Raw genomic sequence first — 23,198 nt, 5'->3', positions numbered from 1 at the left:
TAAGAAATGTGCTCTTATTTTGGCCTTTGGGTAATGATGATGGTAATTTCAATGTATCGCATTGCAGATTTCACAAATATGGCGATAAAATAAATATAAAATTTGGCGATTTCAAAAAAATAAATAGGGTATGTTATTGGTTTCAAAAAATCTATAAAAAAACACCCACAAAAAAAACAATTATTACAAGTATGTTATTGGTTTCAAAAAATCTATAAAAAAACAATTATTACAAGTATGTCATTAGTCTCCAAAAAATTGAATTCGAAACCCCAAACTTAAACGTTTTAGACTAAGTCCCAAAACTTAACGTTTGGGACTTAAATTAAAATTCCGTCGTTGAACTAAGTCCCAAACGATTTGGAGGACTTATTCCAAACTTAAATGCCACACCAGTAGGGCCTGTTTGGTAGTAGGGGTTTGGGTAGCCTTTGTATAATGAATAAGAGCATTGATAGTGTGTTTCTTGTTTGGTCCATCATTTTAAGTGGATAGCTAGTTGGACTACATGTATAACGAAACCGAAAAATGGCCCTTAACTGGTATTGTGGTATCCATTGGAAATGTTTGGATTTCGTTCTACTGCCTTAACCAACCAAAAAAATCGAGAAAAGAAAAAAAACGGAAATACATAAAAACAAAAGAAATAGTGAAAAAACGGCTTCTTCTCTACCCTTTCACCACCTCCATCCATATCTCCACCACCATCTTCTACCTTTCTTCCACCACCATCTGCCCTACACGTTATTCACTTCTCATCCAAATCTTCTTCTTCTTCTCTCACAAACTTTTCCTTTCTCCCACTACTTTATTACTTTTCCAATCCTAACTCTTACTTCTCTGCTAACCCTTCTGCCACCACCATCTTCTCTACCATTCATCACAACAACTCTATAATATCTGTTAAAATATTTTTTTACTTCCATATGTTTGTCTTGATTTTTTTTTTTTTACTTTTTAAATTTAAGAGAAAATTGTGAAGTGATAAGATATGGTAGTGTTCTAATCCTACTTCAAATTAGGTTGGTTGAATTTCGGGTTTTGATTCCAATTTGGGCTTACTCCAAATTTTTGGTGTGTTTTTCATTTTTTTGGAGTTGAAAAGATAAATAAGTACAATATGATGAGGGAAACCTTCAAGTAAACTCTCAGGTAACCAAACAACCTCCATATTGATCGGTTTATGTGATATCCACCACTAATTTTTAGTAACCTATACATGGTCAGCTACTACAGATTTTAATGCGGCCAAACAGAGCCTTTGGGACTTAGTCCAAACGACCCGGCTAGGTCGTTTGAACTAAGTCCCAAACGACGCCATGGCCACCGTTTTGGGACTTATTCCAACGAACCCGATCAAGAGCAAAAAAAAAATTTTGAATTTTTTCAAAGTTCAAATCCAACGACATTTAGCATCGTTTTGAACTAAGTCCAAACGGTGTGACCATATCGTTGGAGACTTAGTCCCAAACGGTGGCCATATCGTTGGGGATTTTTCTAAGTCAAACGGTGTGGCCATTTTTTATAAGTCAATCCCAAACGACATGGCCACATCGTTTTGGACTCCCAAACGGTGTGGCCATATCGTTTGGGATTTACTTCAAAAAAAAATTCAAAGTTCGCTTTTTGGGCTCTTGACCGCTTACGGTCGTTTGGACTAAGTCCCAATTCAATTTTGGGACTTAGTCTAAACAACGTTTTGATAAGTTAGTAATAATTGTTTTTTGGGATTTTCCAAAACCGTTTAAGTTTGGGGTTTCAAATTCAATTTTTTGGGAATCAATGGCATACTTAGTAATAATTTTTTTTTTTTGGATTTTTTGAAACCAATGGCACACTTGTAATAATCGTTTTTTTTGTAGAGTCGCACAACACAAATTGGGGTCCGGCAGTAACAAATACCTTAGATTGAAGCAATGGCTAAAACAAGTTAAAAGATGGAAGGAAGTGAAGTTCTGGCAATCCGTTTTAAAATTTCTAGTCTCACAAAGTTAACAACTTCAATATAGTAACTATTTTCAGATGGAACTCACTTCGCCAGTATCAAGTGAACTAATGATAGATAATCTCAGTTAATCTTTGACAAAGTTTGGTGCAAAGTCACGTTGGTGACTTCGAAGTGCACTTTACTTTTTTTGCTTCTCATTTTTTTAAACTTCTTTGTATATATAGAAATAATAGAATTAGAGACTTCATAGAATTATAGACTATAGAGATTGTCGCTTACAACTCGAGCAACTAGGTGTTTAAAAATGAAAAATGACACATGAAGCTGCCACTTCTAGTAATCTAATATTCGAAATTCCTCACGTAACACAAGAACCATTTTTTATGTACATTTGTTTTTCCTTTGTCGTTCTTAAGAGCAAGTCCAATGGAAAGCTATATGGGCTGCTAAAGACAAATATAATACTCCAACCATCAAAAATGTTATTCTAATGGAACTGTTAAAAGGGTCTTAAATTTGGAAGGAGTTAAAAACCAAGCCAAAGTTAAGATTTTCGCTAAGTTCGGGAGACGGACGGCATAGTTCGGGCCGCCGTCGTAAATTTAAATTCGACGGATTTACGTAAACCTGCAATGCCATCTGGTCAAAAAAAAAAAAAAAATAATGACGGACGACATAAACTATGCCGTCCGTATCATTTAGCACTTCAAAACATACAACGGGATTGGATTGATTTTTTTATTTTGGGGAGCCAAATTTGGCTGGGCAAGTTAAAAAGCCTATGTGACAATTTTAGCAACCCAATTTAACAGCTCTCCATTGGATTTGCTCTAATCCAATATGACACCCACCACGTAATCCCAAAGGCTCCAAATGTTGCACCCTAAGTGAGTTTGCCAACATGAAATTCAAAACCTTATTACCATTCAAACTACAAAAAGTGCTCCACCACAACTACCAACTAGTAGTAAAAAAATTCTCAAACTTAATTGAACCAACTAACAGACACCAATTTGAACAACTTCAGTTCAACTATGACAATAATTCATACTACAGCTTAAGCAATGCTCTACAAGAATGTATAGCCACTTGCAATGTCCAAAAAGGCGCGTCCATACATGCCAAACTCATAAAACTAGACCCATATGGCCGAGTATCGCTTTGGAACAAACTTCTAAACCTGTACTGCCAATGCAACAAGATTCAGCATTGTGTCTTATTGTTTGAGAGAATGCCTGAAAGAGATGTGGTTTCGTTCAATACAATTATTAAGGCGTATGTTCGAGGCAACATTGTGTTAGAAGCCTTCCGAGTTTACGTTGGTATGCAGGGAGAGGATGTTAAACCAAACCATATCACATTATCGACGTTGATTGGTGCACGAGGTTTAGTGTTGTCGCCCGTCATGGAGGTTATTCATGCACAAGCTATTCGATATGGTTTATGTTCTAATGAGTTTGTTGGGAGTGCTTTGATTGATGGGTATGCCAAGAAAATGAGGCTGGAGGATTGTTTGCGCGCATTTGATGAGATAACTGAATTGGATTTAGTCTCGTGGAATATCATGATTGATGGATGCGTGCGTAATGGTAGTGGTCAACACGCCATGAGAGTCTTCTCTAGGCTACAACGCGAGGGTGTAAATTATGATGGCTTCACTTTGACAAGTATCATAAAAACATGTTCAGAACCGAGAGATTTAGACGGGGGCATGCAGCTCCACTGTTGTGTGATTAAATCTGGGTTGGCGTGTGAGACGCCTATCGGTAATGCACTTATTACAATGTACTCAAAATGTGAAGAAGGGATGATGTCTCCAATTAACATTTTCGAGGGGATCCCAGCTCCTAATATTATCTCCTGGACTGCAATGGTTGCAGGGTTCATGCAAAATGGACTAAATAATGAAGCAATTTGTTTCTATCAGAGAATGCTGAGAGGGGGCGTGAAGGAGAACGAGTTCAGTTTTGCTAGTATTCTTCCAGCATACAGTAGTTTAGCAAGCCTAGAGCAAGGAACACAAGTTCATGCTAGGATACTTAAATCACCACACGGATTGGATGTAACAGTCGGGAATGCTCTTATAGACATGTATTTTAAGTGTGGCAGCTTGGAAGATGCAAGACTTGTGTTCGGGACCATGGAAAGACGTGATGTAGTATCTTGTACAGTTATGATTACAGGACTTGGCCAACATGGTATGGGAAAAGAGGCTGTTGAAATCCTAGAGACAATGATAAGTGAAGGAATGAGGCCAGATGCAGTTACATTCCTGGGAAGCTTATCTGCATGTAGCCATGGTGGTCTTGTGGACAAAGGGCTTCAGGTTTTCAAGTCCATGATAGATGTTCATTGCGTTAAGCCTAGGAGAGAACATTATGCTTGTGTTGTTGATATGTTGGGTCGAGCTGGGAGACTGAAGGAAGCTGAAGATTTTATTGTAGATATGGGAATTGAATCCGATGTATTAGCATGGGAATCATTGCTTGGTGCGTGCAGGACTCATGGGGAGATAGAATTAGGAGAAAGGTCAGCAGACAAGATTATGAAATTAAGCCCAAAAACAGATGGGTCATACGTGTTAATGGCAAATATATATGCTGATAGGGGATTGTGGGACGAAAAGGGCAAGATGAGGGAGAGGCTGGGTATTGGTGTGCTGAAAAAGGAGGCTGGGAGCAGCTGGGTGACACACTGACAATGCAGCTCACATTCTAAAGATATGAATAACATGATGTAACAAAGGAACATGTCCTTCATATATGCTCTAGGAGAAAAGCTAGAGTGCAGTTGCGAGTTGAAATTCACAAACTAGAAGGGTAACACCCAGGATGCACAAATGGTGAGTGGTCTTGGACAAGAATATGCATTCTTCTGCTGCCCTTCAGTAAGCCCAAGTGCCCAACAGTAAAGCGTGATCAAAGTCATCAAACCCTGTTATAGAAGTTATACCTAAGGTGTTGTTGTCTTTACGAATTCGGATCTATTTATTCATCAAATGTTGAGTGTTCTCAGCACTGAGAGTTTGTTGAAGAATATGAAACAAAATCGAAACTATTCATCAAATTTGCCATGAGGGCAGGGACCAGATGGATAAATTGTAAGTGTTTCTGCCACACTTTATTGTTCCTGGCATGCTGAGAATGGTCATTATGCTAGATCAGTGGACCAGTAGAGCTCTTTGAGGAAGAGGAAGAATGCTTTAATTTGCTATTTCATGCACATTTGAAGGCCAGCTTCTCTAAGGAGTCCAACTTCAAAACTGTAACATATGAATACACTACATAATTGTACAAGCTTCAGGAAGGAAATAAATCTTCTGACAATTCTTTTAAAGCAAATCACATCGAAGTACATTGAAAGATGACAGACTATGTTAAATCCTAGATCTTTTGGCAACTCGGAAATAAGGAGTAGTTGTGTAATTTATGTACTAGAACAGCAACATGTTATCCATTTTACAGTTCTTGAAGAAGCATTCTGCAGTCATTCTCTACTTCCAGTAGCTTCTTATTCTGTTTCAATGTTACAATGATGACTCTTAAATTTTCTTTTCTAGTCATAATGCATTACAGATGAAATTATGAGAGTTGGGTCATGTTTCCTTCCGGAAGCACTTGCTCTCTATTTTGTCCACTTACATGAGATCTGAACTTTCTTGTGTTCCTTCTTTTGAATTCCTGTGGGATGTTTCTGCAACCTCTCTGGACTCCAGAGATAGATCATGATCACAGAGTGGCTTCTTACTATTTCCATGCAACTTCTCTAGAATCCTCCATGTTATAGAATCTGGAACAATCCCATTTTTTCTCATCTCTCCTGCAATCTGATAAGCCTCTTTCTTCAAGCCCAACTTGACGGCATTATCAATAAGGATGTTATAACTCACAATATTTGGAAACACCCCACAGTCTACTAGTTCGTATAAGAAATCACATGCCTCATTCAGTTTACCAGAAGCACACAACCCTTTGAGGATTGCTGTATAGACAAAATCATCATGCACTTTGGAAGGCCACACAACATTGTTCCAAAACTCCTTTGCCTCATCAATTCTATTGGAACCACATAACGCCTCAATCATTGCGGTGTATGTAGTACTGTCGGCAGCCAAGCCATTTTGCACCAGTTCATTGAAAATTTTGATTGCTTCGTCAACCTTCTGGAGTTGGCATAAACCACGGAGAACTACATTATAAGTAACAATACCTGGGATAAGACCTAATTCAGGCATCCCTGTATGCAAGAAATGAAGTGCTTCGTCCATTCTTCCAGCACTTAATAAACCAGAAATAACAGTTGTGACGGTCACAACATCAGGAGTACAGGAAAACTTGATCAACATATCATTAAAGACTTCCAAAGCTTCTTCAACTCTTCTCATCTTGCACAACCCATTGATAACAATATTGAGGCTAACCACATTGGGAGGGCACTGGGTCTGAAGCATGGAACCCATAATATTAAGTAGCTCACTCGGGTTATCCTTAAGAGTAAGTGCTAGTGCTCTTAAGAATATGTTGTATATCCTAGTATTGTCTAACCCTTTCCCCAACATAATTTGTAGTAGATCCTTTGCTTTGTCGATATCAGATTCTCTGCAAAGAGCCTCTACTAGCACCTTATAAGTAGCTTCTGAAGGCGAATACCCGAATTCAATCCCTTCTTTGAACAACTGGTAAGCCCTCATACAACCTCTATCCTTAGTAAGACCATGAAGAATACAATTATAAGAGACAAGACTTGGAACAAACCCCTTCTTTCTCATTATATACACAATCCTAGACGCGCCATGATTTTGTCCAGCTCGACAAAGAGAATCTATCATCTGCCCATAAGCGAACCCCTCTTCAACGCTCTTTCCTTGAGGCATCTCTTCAGCTATCCTAAACACTTCATGAAATAACCCTTCTCGACACAACGCATAAATAAGATTGGAAAATGCCGCACTATTCACATTCGCATCCATCTCATCAGTCATTCTCTCCCAAAGCTTCTCCATCAATACCTTCCCACTCTCCATATCTCGCGTCCGCAAAACACCTTTCAGTACAATACTATAAGTAAGCGAGTTCGGCGTAACCCCATTTCCCACCATTTCATCAAACAGTTTTTTCGCAATACCCAACTGTCCATTTTCACAAAAACCATTTATAAGTGATGTATAGGAAACTGTATTAGGAAAATGCCCATTACTCTTCATATCGTAAAACAACCTATAGGCTTCATTAGGCAAACCTAACAGACAAAACTGATGAATAATCCTATTATAAATAATCAAACAAGGAATATACCCCGGTTTCGCCACAACTAGCCCACGAATAACACGCATAGTTTGCGTAGGATCTTTCGCAGCGAGGAGACGAGAAATGAGTACATTGCAAGTACGTGCATCGGGGACAGAATGCGAAGCAATGGACAGTAGGAAACGTTGGTGGGCTTCATTATATCGTTTCGAATCGCAAAGAGCATGTGTTATGCTATTGAGATTGAGTGAGTTGGGGCGGTAACCACGAAGACGAAGACGGTCTAGAAGAGAAAGTGCTTCATCAACTTGGTTGTTTGTTGTACATAGGGTGTGTATTTTTTTAGTCCAGTATGGTACATTGTTAATGTCGTCGTCTTCTTCTTCTTTTTCTAATGGTGTTTGGTTAGTGTGGAATTGAAACAAGTATTTGAGGAAGAAGCTTGTTTTGTTGATTGTTGGTTTGTTTTGGTTTAAAATTGAATGCACAAACATTTTCTTTTTCCCGGGCATTTTCTTTTCTCTCTATTTTGTTTTCTTTTATACCATTCCGAAATATTATGAAACTTGTGTTAGAAGTTTCTAATTAATAGTTTAGTAAGAATTAATAATTAGAGAAGTTATATATATATATATGTGTGTGAGTGTCTAGACATTATAATAAGAAGAAGTGATAGAATAATAAGAGAGATGCATTGTTGAAAATAGATACACTAGTACGAAGGAGTAAGTTCTTTTGTTTATCATGTTTAATATAAGTGGTTGAATTGATATAATAAAATTTATTTAGTTCAAATTTGTCTTCTATGCGTATTATTCGATTTTGTGTATTTGAATCAAAGTTTAGATTCTACACATTCCGAACCGACATAGCCTTAGACAAGACAAGCTAAAACTAAAGTAGCACCAAAAGAGGCGAGTCGTGTATATTTTTTTTCTTCACCAAGCCCCAAAACAAATGAGCTAATTATTCAATGTCGTTTGCTATTATGTAAGAGCAAGTCCAATGGGGTGCTATATGGGCTGCTAAATGGTCATATAGTACCCCAACTACCAAAATGTCATTCTAATTACCGATTTTTAGGGTCTTAAATTCTCTGTTATAAACCCAACCAAAGTTAAGACCTTCGCCAATTGATACCATAATAAGTTGTCGGAGCCGAATGGCATATTTTTCGCTAAACTAAGAAAAAAAATTTAATGAAAATATCGTCTATCTCCCATTTTAATTAAAAATACTTAAAATTAACGGATTGGAGAATTATGCGTTTTTTTAGCGCCAAATAATGGCATAGTCAAATGCATTTGCAAGTTAAGACAAGCCCAGAGTTTTCGCTATATTTTGAACTTAACAACTGCTAAAAAGTATGATTGGATTAGTTTTTTTGTTTTGGGCTGCCAAATATAGTTGGGCATGCTAAAAAGCCTATATAGCACCTTTTAGCAGCCCATTAGAGTATTCCCAATGCAAGCAACTTTTTTTCACCTCCACGTAGGACTATTTTCTCTCTTTGCTACTTTTGTGATGAAAAATAAGAAAAGGTTGCCCAATGCAAAGGTGACTTTAAACCTCAGACGGAATGTTTGATTCCGTCTGAATGTAAAAGTCAAAAAAACGCGTCGGATAGAATAAAATATCCCATTTGAAGTTTTAAAAAAAAACCGAAAAAAAAAATCACGGGACGAAATGAAACATTTGGTATGAAAAAACCCCGAAATTTTTTAAAAAAAAAATGTCAAATAAAACATCCGATCAAATCGGTTGAAAAGAGGTAGAGTGGTGACTTAGTTGTATATTTTTTCTTTGTCACCTTGAGCCCCAAAATTCAAATGTGCTAAATTCAATCCCCCTTGCATTGGGAATGCTCCATTGGACTTGCTCTAAGCTAATACAAGTATATGGCAAAACAGTGGGAGAGTGTTTCTAGTGTTCTCCAGCGGACAGACGGACAAAGTGGGTTATGGCTCCCCTGGGCCCTGGCCATGACCTCTTACTTCGTTATGGATAATTTCCTTCTTGTAGTAGTGCAAGAAGTATGATAATAGTATAATACGACTAGAAAGGTTGGTTGTCACGAGCCATGGTGCATGGTTGCATATTGGCGTGCAAAGTTTGCTATGAATTGAGTTCCAGACATGTTCTAACTTTTAAGTGCTGTTCTTACAAGAACATAAAGAAAGTTTCAGTAGCCTCTTTCATAATATCTCAGAATATGCACAGCAAAATCTTGTCACACTAATGATAGACAACATATTTTGCCACTCAATAGTCCGTAATTCCGTATTACATACTCAAACTTGAAATTTCTCAGTTTCTTTATATTTGTTCCATGATGATTTTACACTTTTAATGTATTCCACATAAAAATTTGTGGAATCTGGAACAGACAAGCTTATTAATGTATTCCACTCCAATTTTTTCCGAGACAAAAAACCTTGCATTGGGACCCCTACATCTTGTATTTTTATATCTAGAGATGCTCTAAGAGAGATGCTCCTTCCAAAAGCCCCAAAACCCTGTAATCAGGTGGAAAATTACAACAAACATAAAAGGTAAAGAAGGAAGCTCACACAGAGTAAACAAATTAGAAGGCAAATTCAACTAGTAGTTTATAACTAATATAATCAGTTACTTCATTACAACCCATTGCAGTATCATAAGAACTGCAGCAACCACATCCCACTCCATTAAACACACCCAAAAACTCCACAGATACTAAACAGACACTATAATTGTTTGTTTTTAGTTTTAATAAGTTCCAAGTACCCTCCATAGGATATTTCCATCACATTAAAGTTGACCAAACCAGATCTAAGAAATCAATGATGAGGGCAGTATGTAACCAAGTAACTCGCACCACTGCAAGTGGCAATGCTTGTAGGATCATCATAAGCATAAGAATAAGCCCTGGGACAAGCAGTCTTGAAGATCCTGGAATAAGCAGTAGGCTTGCAAGACTGAGGATTTCCATAGAGCCCAGTGCAACAATACTTTGGTGACTTGAAAGCAAAACAAGCACTCTTACAAGCGACGACTGCATTATTATGACCCTTCACTTGCAATCCCACAGGGCACATTTCATTCAGATCACTTACACATCCAGCATAACTACATCTACCTTTACCCTTAAAAGGGGTGATAGAGATTGCTAGATTGTATCCATCAACAAGGCTAACATCATAGAAATCTTGAGCACCAAGTGTGATTTCAGCTAGAGTTGCAGGTGGTTCACCACCAAGTCCATTGCAGTAAAGAGAACCACCACAGTCCCCAGTTGCGCAATGACCTTTACCGGCAGCGTCAAAGACGCAGTCTCGGCGACCCCAAATGCGACCAGACCATTCTGCTGGGACACGGAGGGAGTAGGCTTGTTTGGGGTTGAGCTTGAAACCACCTTTTGCAAGGATAGGTCTGCCAGCACTTGGTTGAATACCTGGCCATACTGGGTGTGGGCATTTGTTGTACAGTGCAATGGTAGTTGCTGAGACTTCAACTGAAGATTAACAAATAAGTAATTAGTGCCTTTGGTGATGGATAAAGTGTTCTTATTTTTAATATTACAACACTCCCATTGAAGAAAAACAGACATACTTTCTAGGACAGATGTTAAAAGTAGTTTTAAAAAAAAACAAAAAAGTAACTAAACCAAGTACCTGATAAGTTGATGAAGAAGGAGATGAACAGAAGAGCAAGAAGTGGCTTCATCAGCATTACCTCCATGAGTAAGAGGAATGAATGTGAGAAAAATAGTGAACAAAGGCTGTTATCTTTCAGCTTTGTAAAAATATCTTCTACTTTGTAATGTGTAGTGTCTGATAAAGTGGAAAAGGGAAGTGGTTTGATTGAGTTTTGGGGAGTGATGAAAGGTTGAAAGAAAAGGAAAAACAGGTCCTGCTCAAAAACAGGTTTAGAGACCAGGGTTGCAGAGAGTGGTTCCAGTTGTTTCTACTTAGGTCCTTTGAGTGAGTACTCACTCCATGTGTAACTGTATGTGTGAAGTAGAAATGTTTTGAAAGTGCACGGCATTCAAGGATGTCAGAAGCCAGTGCGTTTTGCATGTCTTCTTTCGAAAATATGAAATATTCGTGTCACATGTTAGTGAAAAAATATACCTCCCTACCAGCCTACTGCAGCCTGCACTTGTAAAACTGAACATCACTGATCACTGTAATATTCTATTTTGAGTTTAGATTACAAGCACCAAGTAGTAGATGTTAGGCCTCTCCTTTTTCTCTCTAGTACTCTAGTCACAGGCGTCGACAACACCACAAGTCTACAACCCTACAATCTTAATTTTTTCATCCAAAACACCTGAGTCCAAAGTGAAGAAATAGAGGATATAAAACTTTTCAAAAAAAAAATGGTCTTATCTAATTTGTTTGGGGGATGCTAGCAGCCTAGTAGGCTGCTCGAGAGTGTGCAATTCCCAGTCAAGGCAACTAGAGAGTTACGTACTATGAAGTATGAACAAATACACATTTCATCTCAATACACATTCATACACATTTCATCTCAATACACATTTTATCTCAGGCCTCTAAATCTTTTGAAATCTTCAGAACATCTTTTGCATTCTAAAACACTATTATGCAACTGTTGTTGTTGAGAAGATAGAGGACATAATCTGGGAAACGTGTCAGTAACAGGGAGAGTTTATTCACAAACATGGTCATTATTATCTCAAACTCGTTCATCTAAGCTTAACAAAAACAATATCAACATTCAACGCCGTGCAAATCAAATGCTCTAGCATACAAAACATAAAAAGAAAAGTGAGCTATATATTTCATGTTCCACAATCAAGAGCCAATCCAAAATGGGGTAATATCCTGGCTGTAATACATGTACAAATCTCACGTCTTTTTACATCCTGACATGTATGTTGATCAGTTGATATACAAAACGCCCATAACCAATGAAGCAAAGTAATCTGATGTGTCACAACACACAACATGGTTAGAAACAGCAGCTGCAGTAGCAAAATTTGAGCCGACTGTGTTAGTTAATGCCCAGGAACACCTGCAATGTCATGATCTCGTTTCTGTTCTCCATTCTGAGCAGGAGAAAACAGGGCATTTAACAATTCCCCATATCCGTGTTAGAAAACTGTACTCAGAGCAATGTGCTCTTTCAAAACTTCGGACATCCAACAACTGGAGTGCTAAGACCGCCTTACAGAAAAATGAAAGAATTACAACAATGGAAAGAATGGGGGTCAGAGGCCGGACTTGCACTCCCAAGTTGTAAGAACAAAGACAGTCCATCACAATCTCTTTCAAAGCAAAATCATGAAGCTGAAGACGATTTCGTATCTTCGGTCTTATTCCGACACATGCAGTCTGGACAAGGGAAGCTGTATATGGAATCATTTGGTCTCTTAAGTTCGATTCCCTTGGCATCACTGTGACTCCGCATGCTTAGCATTTGTCGCTTGAAGGTCTTCCATCTGTAAAACTAACTTGATTCAAAACCAAAATGATGGCATTCTGAAGTGGCAGTGCTTAACCTACTACCGTGGAAAATCTTCTTGTAAGTTTGGTAGTGTTAGTAGTTTAGCTCATTGGATCTAATGATCCATTTTCACTTTTCAGTTATCATCACCATAAAAACTACACCAAAGATGAATAAATATCTTGGATTGATCAAGGATGATCAAGGAACTAATCACAGCTTGTACGGAAAACAATAAGTAAAAGATTAAGATTAGTTTGTTGAAGATTTATGTATAAACAGAAATCATATGTCATAACCTATAAATGAGTTGTTTGCATGTAAATTCACCTTTCCTGGCAAGTGAGTATATAGAACACTCCCAAGAGATCCTGAATGTGAGCCAGTAGAAAAAACGCTGGCCCAACTAAAGTTGCAATGTGATATTGTTACTTAAGGAAGTTAGGGTTCCAACTTCCAACATATTCATTTGGGCCGTGAACAGTTAACAATTTACTCAAGGTCTAGCAAAACAAAAGTAAACACTGATAGGTAACCAAAAGCAATGAAGCTTTAAAAAAGAAGTATATAAATGATCACATGCAACATATTTGATTGAACACATACCCAATATTTGGATTATCGAACAATAATGCTAATTTTCTTTTGTCGGGCCTGATTGTCTTGGAGTGGCCACCGTACAAGAATCTCCTATGGCCCATGAGAAAATGAGGAAAGTTACCACCTTGTGTTGTCACAAACACTTCACTATGAAGACAAACTGTGTAGTCTAGAGCAGCCATCCTGGAAGAATAGTTCTGTAAGCAGTAAGACAAATTACAGCAAGGACCATGAGAAATGCCTCCATAACAAGGGTATATTACAAATGATAAGCCATACATATGCATACCTTGTATGGAGCAAGTTCCTCAGCTGACACAATTGTTTCTTTAGTTTGTAACAAGGGAAACATTTCAAGAAGTGGAGCCATATATTTCTCTGAATTATATATCTTCCCCGATGCCAAATATATAGATGTAGTATTATCAAAACCCATGCCCCTAAGCATCAAGCCAACCTGTTACCATATTATTAAGCAAGAATAAAATTTAAAACGAAGACAAAGCACATTCACAAGATACAAATTTATTAATTTAACAACCTTTCATTTTGGCAAGTAAAATAAATTCAATACAAGATCCAATGCTGGCGCTCATTATGGATAAAAAAAAAAGGAGAAGTGGTCTTTAAGGGTATAACAGTTGAATGTAACAACGGCGAGATAAGGACAAGTGAAAATTTGAAAAAAAAAATGTATTATTTGTCTTACAAAAGAACATAAAAAGTTTGCACATAAATGTAAATTTTCAGGCTATAGCTTAATGGCTCAAGAATGTAATATTTGTAACGTAAAATGCCCATTTTTTCATCAATAGAATGATGAACATTCTGAAAAGAACCCGAGTTACAATGGTCAAACGGGAAATTAAACAGGGCTTAATGAAAAGAACCATAACAAGAAAGGAAAGCTAGAAAGCTATTGCAGCAAAGCTCCACATGCTGATAACTGTCTCCTAAAACCAGAAACCCTCAGTAAAGACCCAAAAAATGCATCGTCCTATGTAGCACCAGCTGGACATAATCAGGGGGTGAATAAGCAGTTAGTGGTTTGGAGGGCAAACGAAATGCCAAATTACTTTGCTCTGGGCAGCTATGTCAAATTGTAGTTGTAGGCCTCCTCACCTAACATGTGGGCCTGGGCAGAGTTGCCACTACTAGGATTAAGACAAATGTGCAGACAGCTGGAGTGGAAGCCTAGCCAGTTATTCAGACTTTATTCTCTCCATCACATGCTTGGGTGTGCGATCTCGGAACAGCTATTAAAATAATAGATGAGAGGCACATTTTTCGATTGCTATTTCGTTCTTGGGTCTCGATCCTTGTCCTTCCGTACAGCATATCACTACTCCTTGGTCATCTCTTTGTATTTTATCATCTAAGCCCTTATCCACTATTTCACCCTTAGGCCTTAATGACTATCTAGAGGGATCTTGACCCGCAAGATGATCTCCTTCGGCGTATATTCTTGCTCACAAGATAATGAATGTTTAATCCCATAGAAACACTTCACATTAGCAAACCAATCGTAGCTCATGAGCTCATTCCAATATATTTTTTGGATGAACAATAAATATTACTCACTTCAACAAGAATATATGTCTTACTACCAAAGTAAAAGACCTCACCTCCAAGGGAGTAAGGGGACATTTTCCATTTTGTCTGATTGCTCCCGGTCGAATGACTCGGCCAGGTTTAGTAAACTTTCCTCTCCAACCTCTTTCCCTTGCAGCATTCATGTCATTTATCTCTTGCTTCCCGCCATCAAATATGCAACAGGAAAAAGCAACCATATCCTGTTTTTTGAGAATCAAATTTTCAGTACCAAAATTTATAAGGTAAGGTGAGTAGGTGACAACCAAATAATACAAGGATACATAAACTGCTTTAGCATGTAAACACAACCTCTTCAAACCGTAGGTGCACAGCAACATATTTCCCATTATTGATCGCACTGTGTTGTTTCATCCTTGCAACCAAACTTTCAGCCAAAGTTCTAATAGGATTTGAAAATTTCAATGCTTCATAATTTGCCAAGCATCTAAGACGTTGGACAGCTGGAGGAGCATCAAATGACAAACGGTTTGCGAAAGGAGATATCCTAATGAACCTGAGAGCAATAAACTTCAAATTTTAAATGAGTTGCTACAGTAGAAAACAACAAAAACTGAAAAAGGCGAAAAAATTAAGAGCACAAGGGAAAAAGTTTAAGCACATTAAAGATGAGACATATGAGTATACTACTGAAGGATGGCCCGAGTAAGAAGTCAATTCACGAAGAACCCAACGTTTTTTGCTGAGTATCTTTAGGATAATGTTAATACGTTTAGAAGTATGGATTATTTTCAACTTAAAAGCAGATAGAGAAAGCTAATGTATTCGAGATTTAACAAAGCTGCCAATGTCAAGTAGCAGCACACTTCAAGAACATTCATCTATACAATATAAGGCTTTTTCATCACAAATCCTTTTTGGCCACAATCACACTCCAGCCCCATCACGGGGAAAAAAGAAATAGTACAAAAGTTTCCTAACAGAGCTAGCACACACAGTTATTATACCATAAGGATAGCGTCTCAACCTCGTACAAGTGAAACAACGCACATGCAGGGGTCAGTATCAAATGGATTTAGCAAGGAGCGACACCGATAAATATCCAGTTCAGTAATGTTACTTTATGATCTATTCCAGGTGGAAGACCACAAAGAATGCATCAGGTATGCACAAGAAAGACCATAGCATAAGTAGTAGCTATGGTACATGCAGTTGGTAGTTGAAAATAGATATTTTTAAACACTTGAAATCAGATCACACTGATTTCAAGAATTTATTGACATGGATTCGGGGCAAGAAGTAACTAAATCTCATAGAAACTTTCCTACTCAAGCTTATGTACGGAAAATTCTTGTCATGTAATATTTTATATAGCCAGTCTAATTTTTTAAAGAAGTATAAAATAAAAACAACTAATAAAAAAATTATAGAGTAGGCATAAGGGGAGAAAACCAACCATATTTGTACAAAAATAAAAAAAAGTAAAAGATCTTATAATAATAATAATAATAATAAGACAGTAGGAGAAAACCAACCAAGTAGGATAAGATTTTAACTTACTGTTCCTCATGCAGTTTTGGTAGAACTGCATCCTTGTAGTAACGGATGGACGCCCATGCCTTAATTTTGAAGTTATAAACATTACTCATGTTATGGTCAAATCGCTCCATTATATATTCAGGCAGCCTATCAACCACCCGCACATCATTTATCAAGGTATTGACAAAATGGTCCTCATCATAAATGTCTCTGAATTTGCTGCAAGCCAAAGAATTATCAGATATGAGCCAAAACCATGTTCTTCTTTTCTTTTCTTCTTCATTTCTTTTTCTCTTTCTCCAGTTTTCTTGGGAGGCAAGACCAAGCTTATTTTGCTAGTGTAAAGAAATCAAGCAAACGGTACCTTAAACCCCATACATAATAAATCAATACATGCATTAAGATACGAAAGCTCCTAATTCCCCAGGGTGGTGGGAATCGAACCCAAGGCCTTGAGCCCAACCTCCCAAGTTTTGATAGTTAAAACTAGGACAGACATCATCATAGCATGCAAATCAAGATCAGAATGCTAAGGAAACATCTGGACATGTATGTTACTATAGATGGTCCTAAGTGCATACTTGAAATTTTCACACTCCTACAAAAGAAGAAAAATTTAATTCATAACAAGTTAAACAGCTCATCTACACCTTCATGTGTGAGTCTGAAATTCAAACCTTAGTCACATACTACACTGGCACATACGACGGTCGAAGATGTAGTCATTAAACATATTGGGTAATATAACGGCTGCTATCTTATCATGTACTGACTCATAAAATAAACAAATTGACATCAAATGAATCACATTAATTTACATGCAGTAGCACCAAGAACAGTAGACTTCAGAACATTTTTATGTTCAAACGTTACACATCATGACACAATTACACTAATATAACTTTCCTTGCCTCCTTAATTCTAAAGATTAGATGTTGAAGATTCAGAAGACATACCTAGGGTCCCTCCAAATGCTATGGTAGTGGAAGTTTGGGATTACAAGTGTCGCATTCAGATAGCCCGCAACAGCAACTGCATTGCATATCTACAAAATAGTATGTGCTAATAGTATGAGCCTCTAGAACATTATACGGAGAACTTTAAAGAAGAGACAAAATAAAATAATGGAGACAAACGACGCATGACTAAGGAAAAAGAACAACCGATGTCCTCTGCTGGTTCAAGCCACCATTTGCTTCAACATATATGTAACCGTTTGAATCAGGCAAATCTGCAACATTTAACAGAAGAGACCGTGTTAATATTCTGAACAACAGATCAATATCTAATAGCAGGTTACTAATTCTGCTGTTATTTACTTCTAGAATATCACAAAATGATATTCAGCTTGCTCCACCAAGGATCCTTGACATCAGAAACTTAAACCACACCTAGAATGTTGTATTCAGTTTTATTGACGATACTCTTCAGTAAAATCTATTTAAATAGTTGTGTAAGACTCTCTAAAAATATGTGAATTGTGCTTGTACCACTATCCATGATAAGTTTTAAGTTTAAGCTCACATCTGAAATCAATAGATAAGGACGAATAATGTACACAGCGAATATAGGGAAACGCAATGAATCTGGTAACATGGATATCTCCCCCAGAATATTCCTAATTTTCCGAATATCTTCCCTCGACTTGGTAGTATTTCAATCACAAACAAATGTGTCAAAAAAAAAATTATGTTTCAATGAAATTCCCCATTGTTATGAACCATTGTAATGCACCATGGGCATTGGCAATTTGGGACCCCACATAAACGATGCCATATGTTGCAAAATATAAACTCTGAGAAAAGAAATACAGACATAAGTTTAAATTCTCAGGATAGATCATACCTCCTATGGTCATGTTTATACAAGGTCTCCACTCCCCACCTTTGTAAGAGCGTTTCCAAATAGATGCTAACTACAGAAAATCCAATCGTCAAGTTAATAGCTAAAAATCATCTAACATAAAGAGGAAGTAACAAAAAAAATACAATGTCAAGCAAAATGAAAAAGTATGTAAACCGCCGTCCGTTCTTTTACTCTTTATCGGTCTACTTATATACAAAGGAAAGTATTCTATATTAGCATCTGTAGATCGCTCCATAGATATAATCACCAACAAATCTAGGGATCACCTATATTGCTCTATATACAAGTAAAGCGCTTTGTAACTGAGACTGAGACGAGACCACGCAACCCACATCACTTAAAGCCTCCAGTGGAATTAATTGAAGTGAGACCTAGACAAACGCCTAGAACTAGGTCCTCTAGGAACCAAGTGAGCCCTGGAAAGTTACTGAAGTACAATTGGAGGGCATAAGTCCAAAATAAGGAACACTCATTACTCTTTCTCAACTACTTTGATGCTTAAAAACTCGTATGCATTTGTCCGTCGTACAAAGTAGAACAACTAATCTCCAGTTACCTACAACTTCTCTTTCAAATTCAACAAAACAAAAGTCTACTCAATCCAAACTCCACTCACTCTTTTCTACCATTTCCCTCCGAATCGCAATATTCTCAATCAATAACAGAAAACAAGCCCACCCCAACTACAAATACCAAATTTAACTCCTACCCATTGCCATAGAACACAAAAAACTACACATAAAGATTCAATTTTTAACACAAAAACAACACAATTCAGATTCAAATAAAAGAAAAGCAACGTTTCCATACCGCGTCATTGGAAGAATTATCCTCATCCATTTCATGTCTAAGCTTGATATAAAGTTGAGGAGACCGATAAACAGAGCCAGGTGGAGATCTTGAAGATTTAGCAATACTAGGAACAACATTGTCTAAAGAAACAGTGCCCATGTAAAGAAGCATACCAGAAATATAAATGAGTGGTGCAAATAAAAACACCCCTTGTCTTCTAAGAACAACTGACAAAACAATCCATGCAACTCTTTGTAAAAATGTCCTTGGTTGAAATCTTGGTCCTGTTTTTGATCTTGCTCCATATCTGTTGTACCTTGGTGATCTTAGTGGTGATGTTGGTGGTGATGGTGTGTTACTTCCCGTTCCTCCTCCTCCTCCTTCTCTTGCTCTTGTGTATACGTGCATCTCCGCAGCTGCACTTTTTTTTTTTTTTTTTTTTTTTTTTTTCTTTTCTAATTTTGTTAATTTCTATAATTAATTAATTAACTTCTAATTGTCAGTTTAGGAAAACTTGATTATGTTGTTCTACTATGTGACATGTAAGATTATTGTTCTTGGCTGTTTTTGATTGTGTGGGGATGGTAAGCAACGTGCCGTTTGGAATAAGTTAGGAATAATAATAATAATAATAATAATATCTTACATTTTTTTTTTTTTTGTAGTTTTATACAATGTGATTTGGACTTTTGGTAAAAAAAATGATTTGATCTTGAATTTCTAGTCAATAGCAAATAGTAATGGGGTATGAGTGTTTGAAACTGAAAGAGTTTTTTTTTTTTTTTTTTTGTAACTGAAAGAGTTTTTTGGGCTTAATGCATCTTTCAATTTCAACGTGTATTAATATTTTGGACCATCTTCTTTTGGCTAATTAGGACAATTGAGAATCTGAGTAACTGACCATCCACTATCACTTGCCTAGTTCACTGCAATTCACCACCAACAACTAAGGCTGGGATGCGATCGAATCCGACCATATCCGAATCCATTTTAACGGATATGGTTTATATGTTTATAACTAGAATCCGACCCGAATATCCGAAAACTCAAATCATTTTAACAAAATTTATATTTTGATACCTAATAATTAATTTATATCTTACATTTATATATATGAAAAATTGAAAATCATTAAAATAGTGTATTTTTTAATATTTTTTAATAGATATAGATATCTGAAATCCGATCCGAATCCGAATCCAGATAAATTCAAATATGATAAAGAGTTTTGAATAATCCGACCCGAACCTGCTCCATTTACAGCCCTACCAACAACCCACCCACACAGTTGATTGCACATATTTTCGCATAAAATACTTTGGGGCGTGTGTATTGAATATTGATTGTATATTTGTAGCGTGTGTATTGAATATTGATTGTATATTTGCATATCTCGAATCTTGATACAATTCTATATAGTAGTGTGCATCAGTCTTATTAATAATGTTTCATGATGAGCACAAAGATAGTTTATGTGTACTGTGTAATGTGTAGCTTGCATTTTTAAGCATTTGACTGAATTATTGGAGATGAGATCTGCTGATTTGGACATTTTACGTAGTCGCAAACAAATAGGACATTCTGAGCTCAAAAACTAAACCATTTGGAATGACAATTACTAGTGGTATATATGTTCTTATGCTGGTTGGCTATATCAACGAATACAAATTTCCTTCATTGTTTCATTTAATTCAGTAGGCCTCCTTGATTTGTTTGTACCAACCACTTGAAATAGTCGTTTTCCTAATCATCTGATTATTCTTAGCATTTTCAAGCGGAATAAAAACGTCTCAGTTCACTCGATAGTTATGTATTGTCGATGAGGAGTAAACTTATAAATGAGACAAAATATTACTATATACAAACAAGATTTACCACTCTCAAGCACTCAATCATTCTACTACACAGAATTGGTATAGAGATTGAGCCGACACATAAACCTCCAATTGAATGCACATGGATACCACCATTGAATGAAAATGGAAAAGTAAATGGTGCTGGGTCATTAGAACAGATGAAAGGAAGCTGTGATAAGGGACTCGAAGGGAGATGTAAAGATGACCTATATGGGGTCATATGACCAGAAGTCACTATTGGTCCAGGAACTGAAAGGGATAGAAGCATGGCTACAAGGATGCTTGCTTGTGGAAGCGACTCGAGTGGAAGTTGACTATGATTCTATGTGAGATATTATGGCAATCAATGATATAGAGAAACCAGTATGGTATTGTATTAACTTAATAAAAGACATTAGGCAAATGGTTTATAGTTTTGAGAGAATTTGCTTCAATCATGTGTATATAGAATCTAATAGGTGTGCTGATAACTTAACATTGTTATTGTTATCCTCTTGTAATGAGTATTGTCAATTCTTTTCTTTATAGGCAGTTCTGAATACTTTTGTTGACTGAATACTTTTGTTGAGGAGGATAAAACATGACATATTGTACTAAGGTTCATATCATACAGACATACACTATATTGTATGATAGCCGAACGTTCCACACTATTATGGGTACCATTTTTTTTTTCGAAAATCTGATTTTTGTGAAATCCGATCTAATAAAATTTTTGAATTTGGCCTGGATATTCATGTCTCAATATCTGAATTCTCTGAAAAAAATAATTTGAACAGAATTGGATGTGTTTTTAAAATCCGATCTGAATTTTTAACATGTATATTAGCTGTCAATTTCATATATAATTACTAAATTAAAACTAGAAATAGTTTACAAACCAAATAAAACCCCTAGATAAGTAGAACCTTATCTCTCTCATACTTTCAAAAAATCATGAGACAACTCGTAGCATGGGTCTAGCTTATTGATACGTTACAGAAAATTCCATTTTCCTATTTACTGAATCAATACATTGACACAAAGAAAAAAACTTGTTTGATGAACGTATTAAAATGTCTAAGTTGTTTACTAAATTAATACATTTCAAAATGAATGTACTAACTGAATAAAAATAGTTATCCGGCCTAAAAAAATTCCGATTATATAATTCAAATTTTCTATTTACTTTCGAATTTTTTTTAATTTTCCAAACTTTCCGAATTCTGAAAAGAAATTGTCATCCGAAAAATAATTTGATCAGATTTGGAAAAGATATTTGTCATTTGAAAAAATTGATGATGATAGAGTGATGGACTGATGGTCCCGAATACCGAATTAATGACCAATAATATCCTTCGTAATAATAATAATAGTAGTGAAATGTCCTAAAACTTAAAGGCTACAAATTTTATAATAAGAGTTTCACACTTGTTTATATGTTTATTCCATTAACAAATAAAATGTACTACTCGTATAATTGTATAAATTAAAGGTGGTATTTGACAGTGAGAGTGCCTACCATGAGCATAGCAACAACCTCACAAGCATGAGCTATAAACGGATTTTTAATATTCTCATCTCTACACTATATGATAGCCGATCTTTAGGAGGAATTTTTTCAACCGAACTGTGTATTTGTAATCTCTCTATTTTATGATTTTAGAACCACCTCCCTTAATTATTCTAATCAGCTCCCTCCTTTTTAAACAATTTACCAAAAACTCTCTCACTTTATTGAAATTAGAATTAGCTTCATATTATTTAAAATAATTTAGAAAACCTCATTCACATCACTCAAATTATATTCAACCCCTCTTAATGTTTTTATATTATTTTTTAAATTATAACTGACAGGTTTAAAGATTTGAAAAAACACCGATGCGTAGCACGGTTCGCATACTCGTTCTTAATTAAATAGAAAATTCCTAAACAATGTATAGCTCAAGTCCAACGTAAAGACTGTTTAGACTCCGAAATTTATTCACCTTCAATTTTGCTGGTAAAACCTACCCGCTCCCAGTGGCCCACTTGGCCCACGTAAATTTATATATTATGGCGTACTTGATAACGGTATTGTATACTTCCTTATAGTGTTATTATCATACCTAATGCTTACACCGATCTCCCTTTCCCGTCCTAGACTTGTATAGATGGTATTATTGGGTAACATTGAACCGTGACACCCATAAAGCAAAATTCAAATTATATGTGAACCACTTATAATTTGTTATTTCAATACTAGTATTTTTTTCCCAAAATTTATTATTAGTGCTAAATGTAGTCGCCCAAACTTCTTTTACTTTCAAATTGTTGTTACGTTGTTATGGACTTTTTTTGGTTGCGCTTATTACTTAATTAGGGCCATAG

At 36.4% G+C, this 23,198-nt stretch overlaps 4 protein-coding genes across 5 annotated transcripts; 1 reads left to right on the top strand and 3 right to left on the bottom strand.

The window, feature by feature from the left end:
• Nucleotides 1-2,794: 2,794 nt before the first annotated feature.
• Nucleotides 2,795-5,014, top strand: LOC147479134 (putative pentatricopeptide repeat-containing protein At3g15130). Its single transcript, XM_086580710.1, has one exon. It carries the CDS (start codon nt 2,850-2,852, stop codon nt 4,644-4,646), a length of 1,797 nt encoding a protein of 598 aa, XP_086436836.1. The 5' UTR covers nt 2,795-2,849; the 3' UTR covers nt 4,647-5,014.
• LOC147479133 (Pentatricopeptide repeat (PPR) superfamily protein) lies at nt 2,870-7,704 on the bottom strand. Its single transcript, XM_086580709.1, has one exon. It carries the CDS (start codon nt 7,686-7,688, stop codon nt 5,586-5,588), a length of 2,103 nt encoding a protein of 700 aa, XP_086436835.1. The 5' UTR covers nt 7,689-7,704; the 3' UTR covers nt 2,870-5,585.
• A 2,074-nt stretch (nt 7,705-9,778) lies between these two features.
• LOC147479132 (thaumatin-like protein) lies at nt 9,779-11,336 on the bottom strand. The gene is made up of 2 exons (XM_086575791.1): nt 10,848-11,336; nt 9,779-10,687 (listed from the first exon to the last, which is right to left on the bottom strand). The coding sequence occupies exons 1-2, from the start codon at nt 10,912-10,914 to the stop codon at nt 10,014-10,016; spliced, it is 741 nt and encodes a 246-aa protein (XP_086431917.1). The 5' UTR covers nt 10,915-11,336; the 3' UTR covers nt 9,779-10,013.
• Nucleotides 11,337-11,955: 619 nt separating this feature from the next.
• On the bottom strand, nt 11,956-19,573 carry LOC147479131 (O-fucosyltransferase family protein). 2 transcript variants are annotated; one of them, XR_015204368.1, is made up of 10 exons: nt 19,012-19,534; nt 18,181-18,250; nt 17,499-17,566; nt 17,292-17,380; nt 16,357-16,554; nt 15,148-15,352; nt 14,871-15,038; nt 13,535-13,702; nt 13,252-13,428; nt 11,956-12,640 (listed from the first exon to the last, which is right to left on the bottom strand). XR_015204368.1 is itself a non-coding variant. In XM_086577014.1 (10 exons), the coding sequence occupies exons 1-10, from the start codon at nt 19,399-19,401 to the stop codon at nt 12,481-12,483; spliced, it is 1,707 nt and encodes a 568-aa protein (XP_086433140.1). In that variant the 5' UTR covers nt 19,402-19,573; the 3' UTR covers nt 11,956-12,480. The 2 variants fall into 2 exon arrangements, 1 of the variants encoding a protein (XP_086433140.1); XM_086577014.1 differs by having other exon boundaries at nt 13,252-13,442; nt 19,012-19,573.
• Nucleotides 19,574-23,198: the final 3,625 nt, after the last annotated feature.

The sequence above is a fragment of the Coptis chinensis genome, chromosome 8 (genome assembly GCF_015680905.1).
Source record: "Coptis chinensis isolate HL-2020 chromosome 8, ASM1568090v1, whole genome shotgun sequence".
Classification (NCBI taxonomy): Eukaryota; Viridiplantae; Streptophyta; class Magnoliopsida; order Ranunculales; family Ranunculaceae; genus Coptis; species Coptis chinensis.
This window is presented reverse-complemented; position numbering and strand designations above follow the sequence as displayed.

Excerpts from the sequence above, each read along its gene's own strand:
- LOC147479134 (XM_086580710.1), top strand. The coding sequence starts at position 2,850 with ATGAAATTCAAAACCTTATTACCATTCAAACTACAAAAAGTGCTCCAC.
- LOC147479133 (XM_086580709.1), bottom strand. The coding sequence starts at position 7,688 with ATGTTTGTGCATTCAATTTTAAACCAAAACAAACCAACAATCAACAAA.
- LOC147479132 (XM_086575791.1), bottom strand. The coding sequence starts at position 10,914 with ATGGAGGTAATGCTGATGAAGCCACTTCTTGCTCTTCTGTTCATCTCC. Across the intron at positions 10,688-10,847 it reads CTTCTTCATCAACTTATCAG|TTGAAGTCTCAGCAACTACC; the intron begins GTACTTGGTTTA and ends GTTAATCTTCAG.
- LOC147479131 (XM_086577014.1), bottom strand. The coding sequence starts at position 19,401 with ATGCACGTATACACAAGAGCAAGAGAAGGAGGAGGAGGAGGAACGGGA. Across the intron at positions 18,251-19,011 it reads ATAATTCTTCCAATGACGCG|TTAGCATCTATTTGGAAACG; the intron begins GTATGGAAACGT and ends GATTTTCTGTAG. Across the intron at positions 17,381-17,498 it reads TGAACCAGCAGAGGACATCG|ATATGCAATGCAGTTGCTGT; the intron begins GTTGTTCTTTTT and ends ACTATTTTGTAG.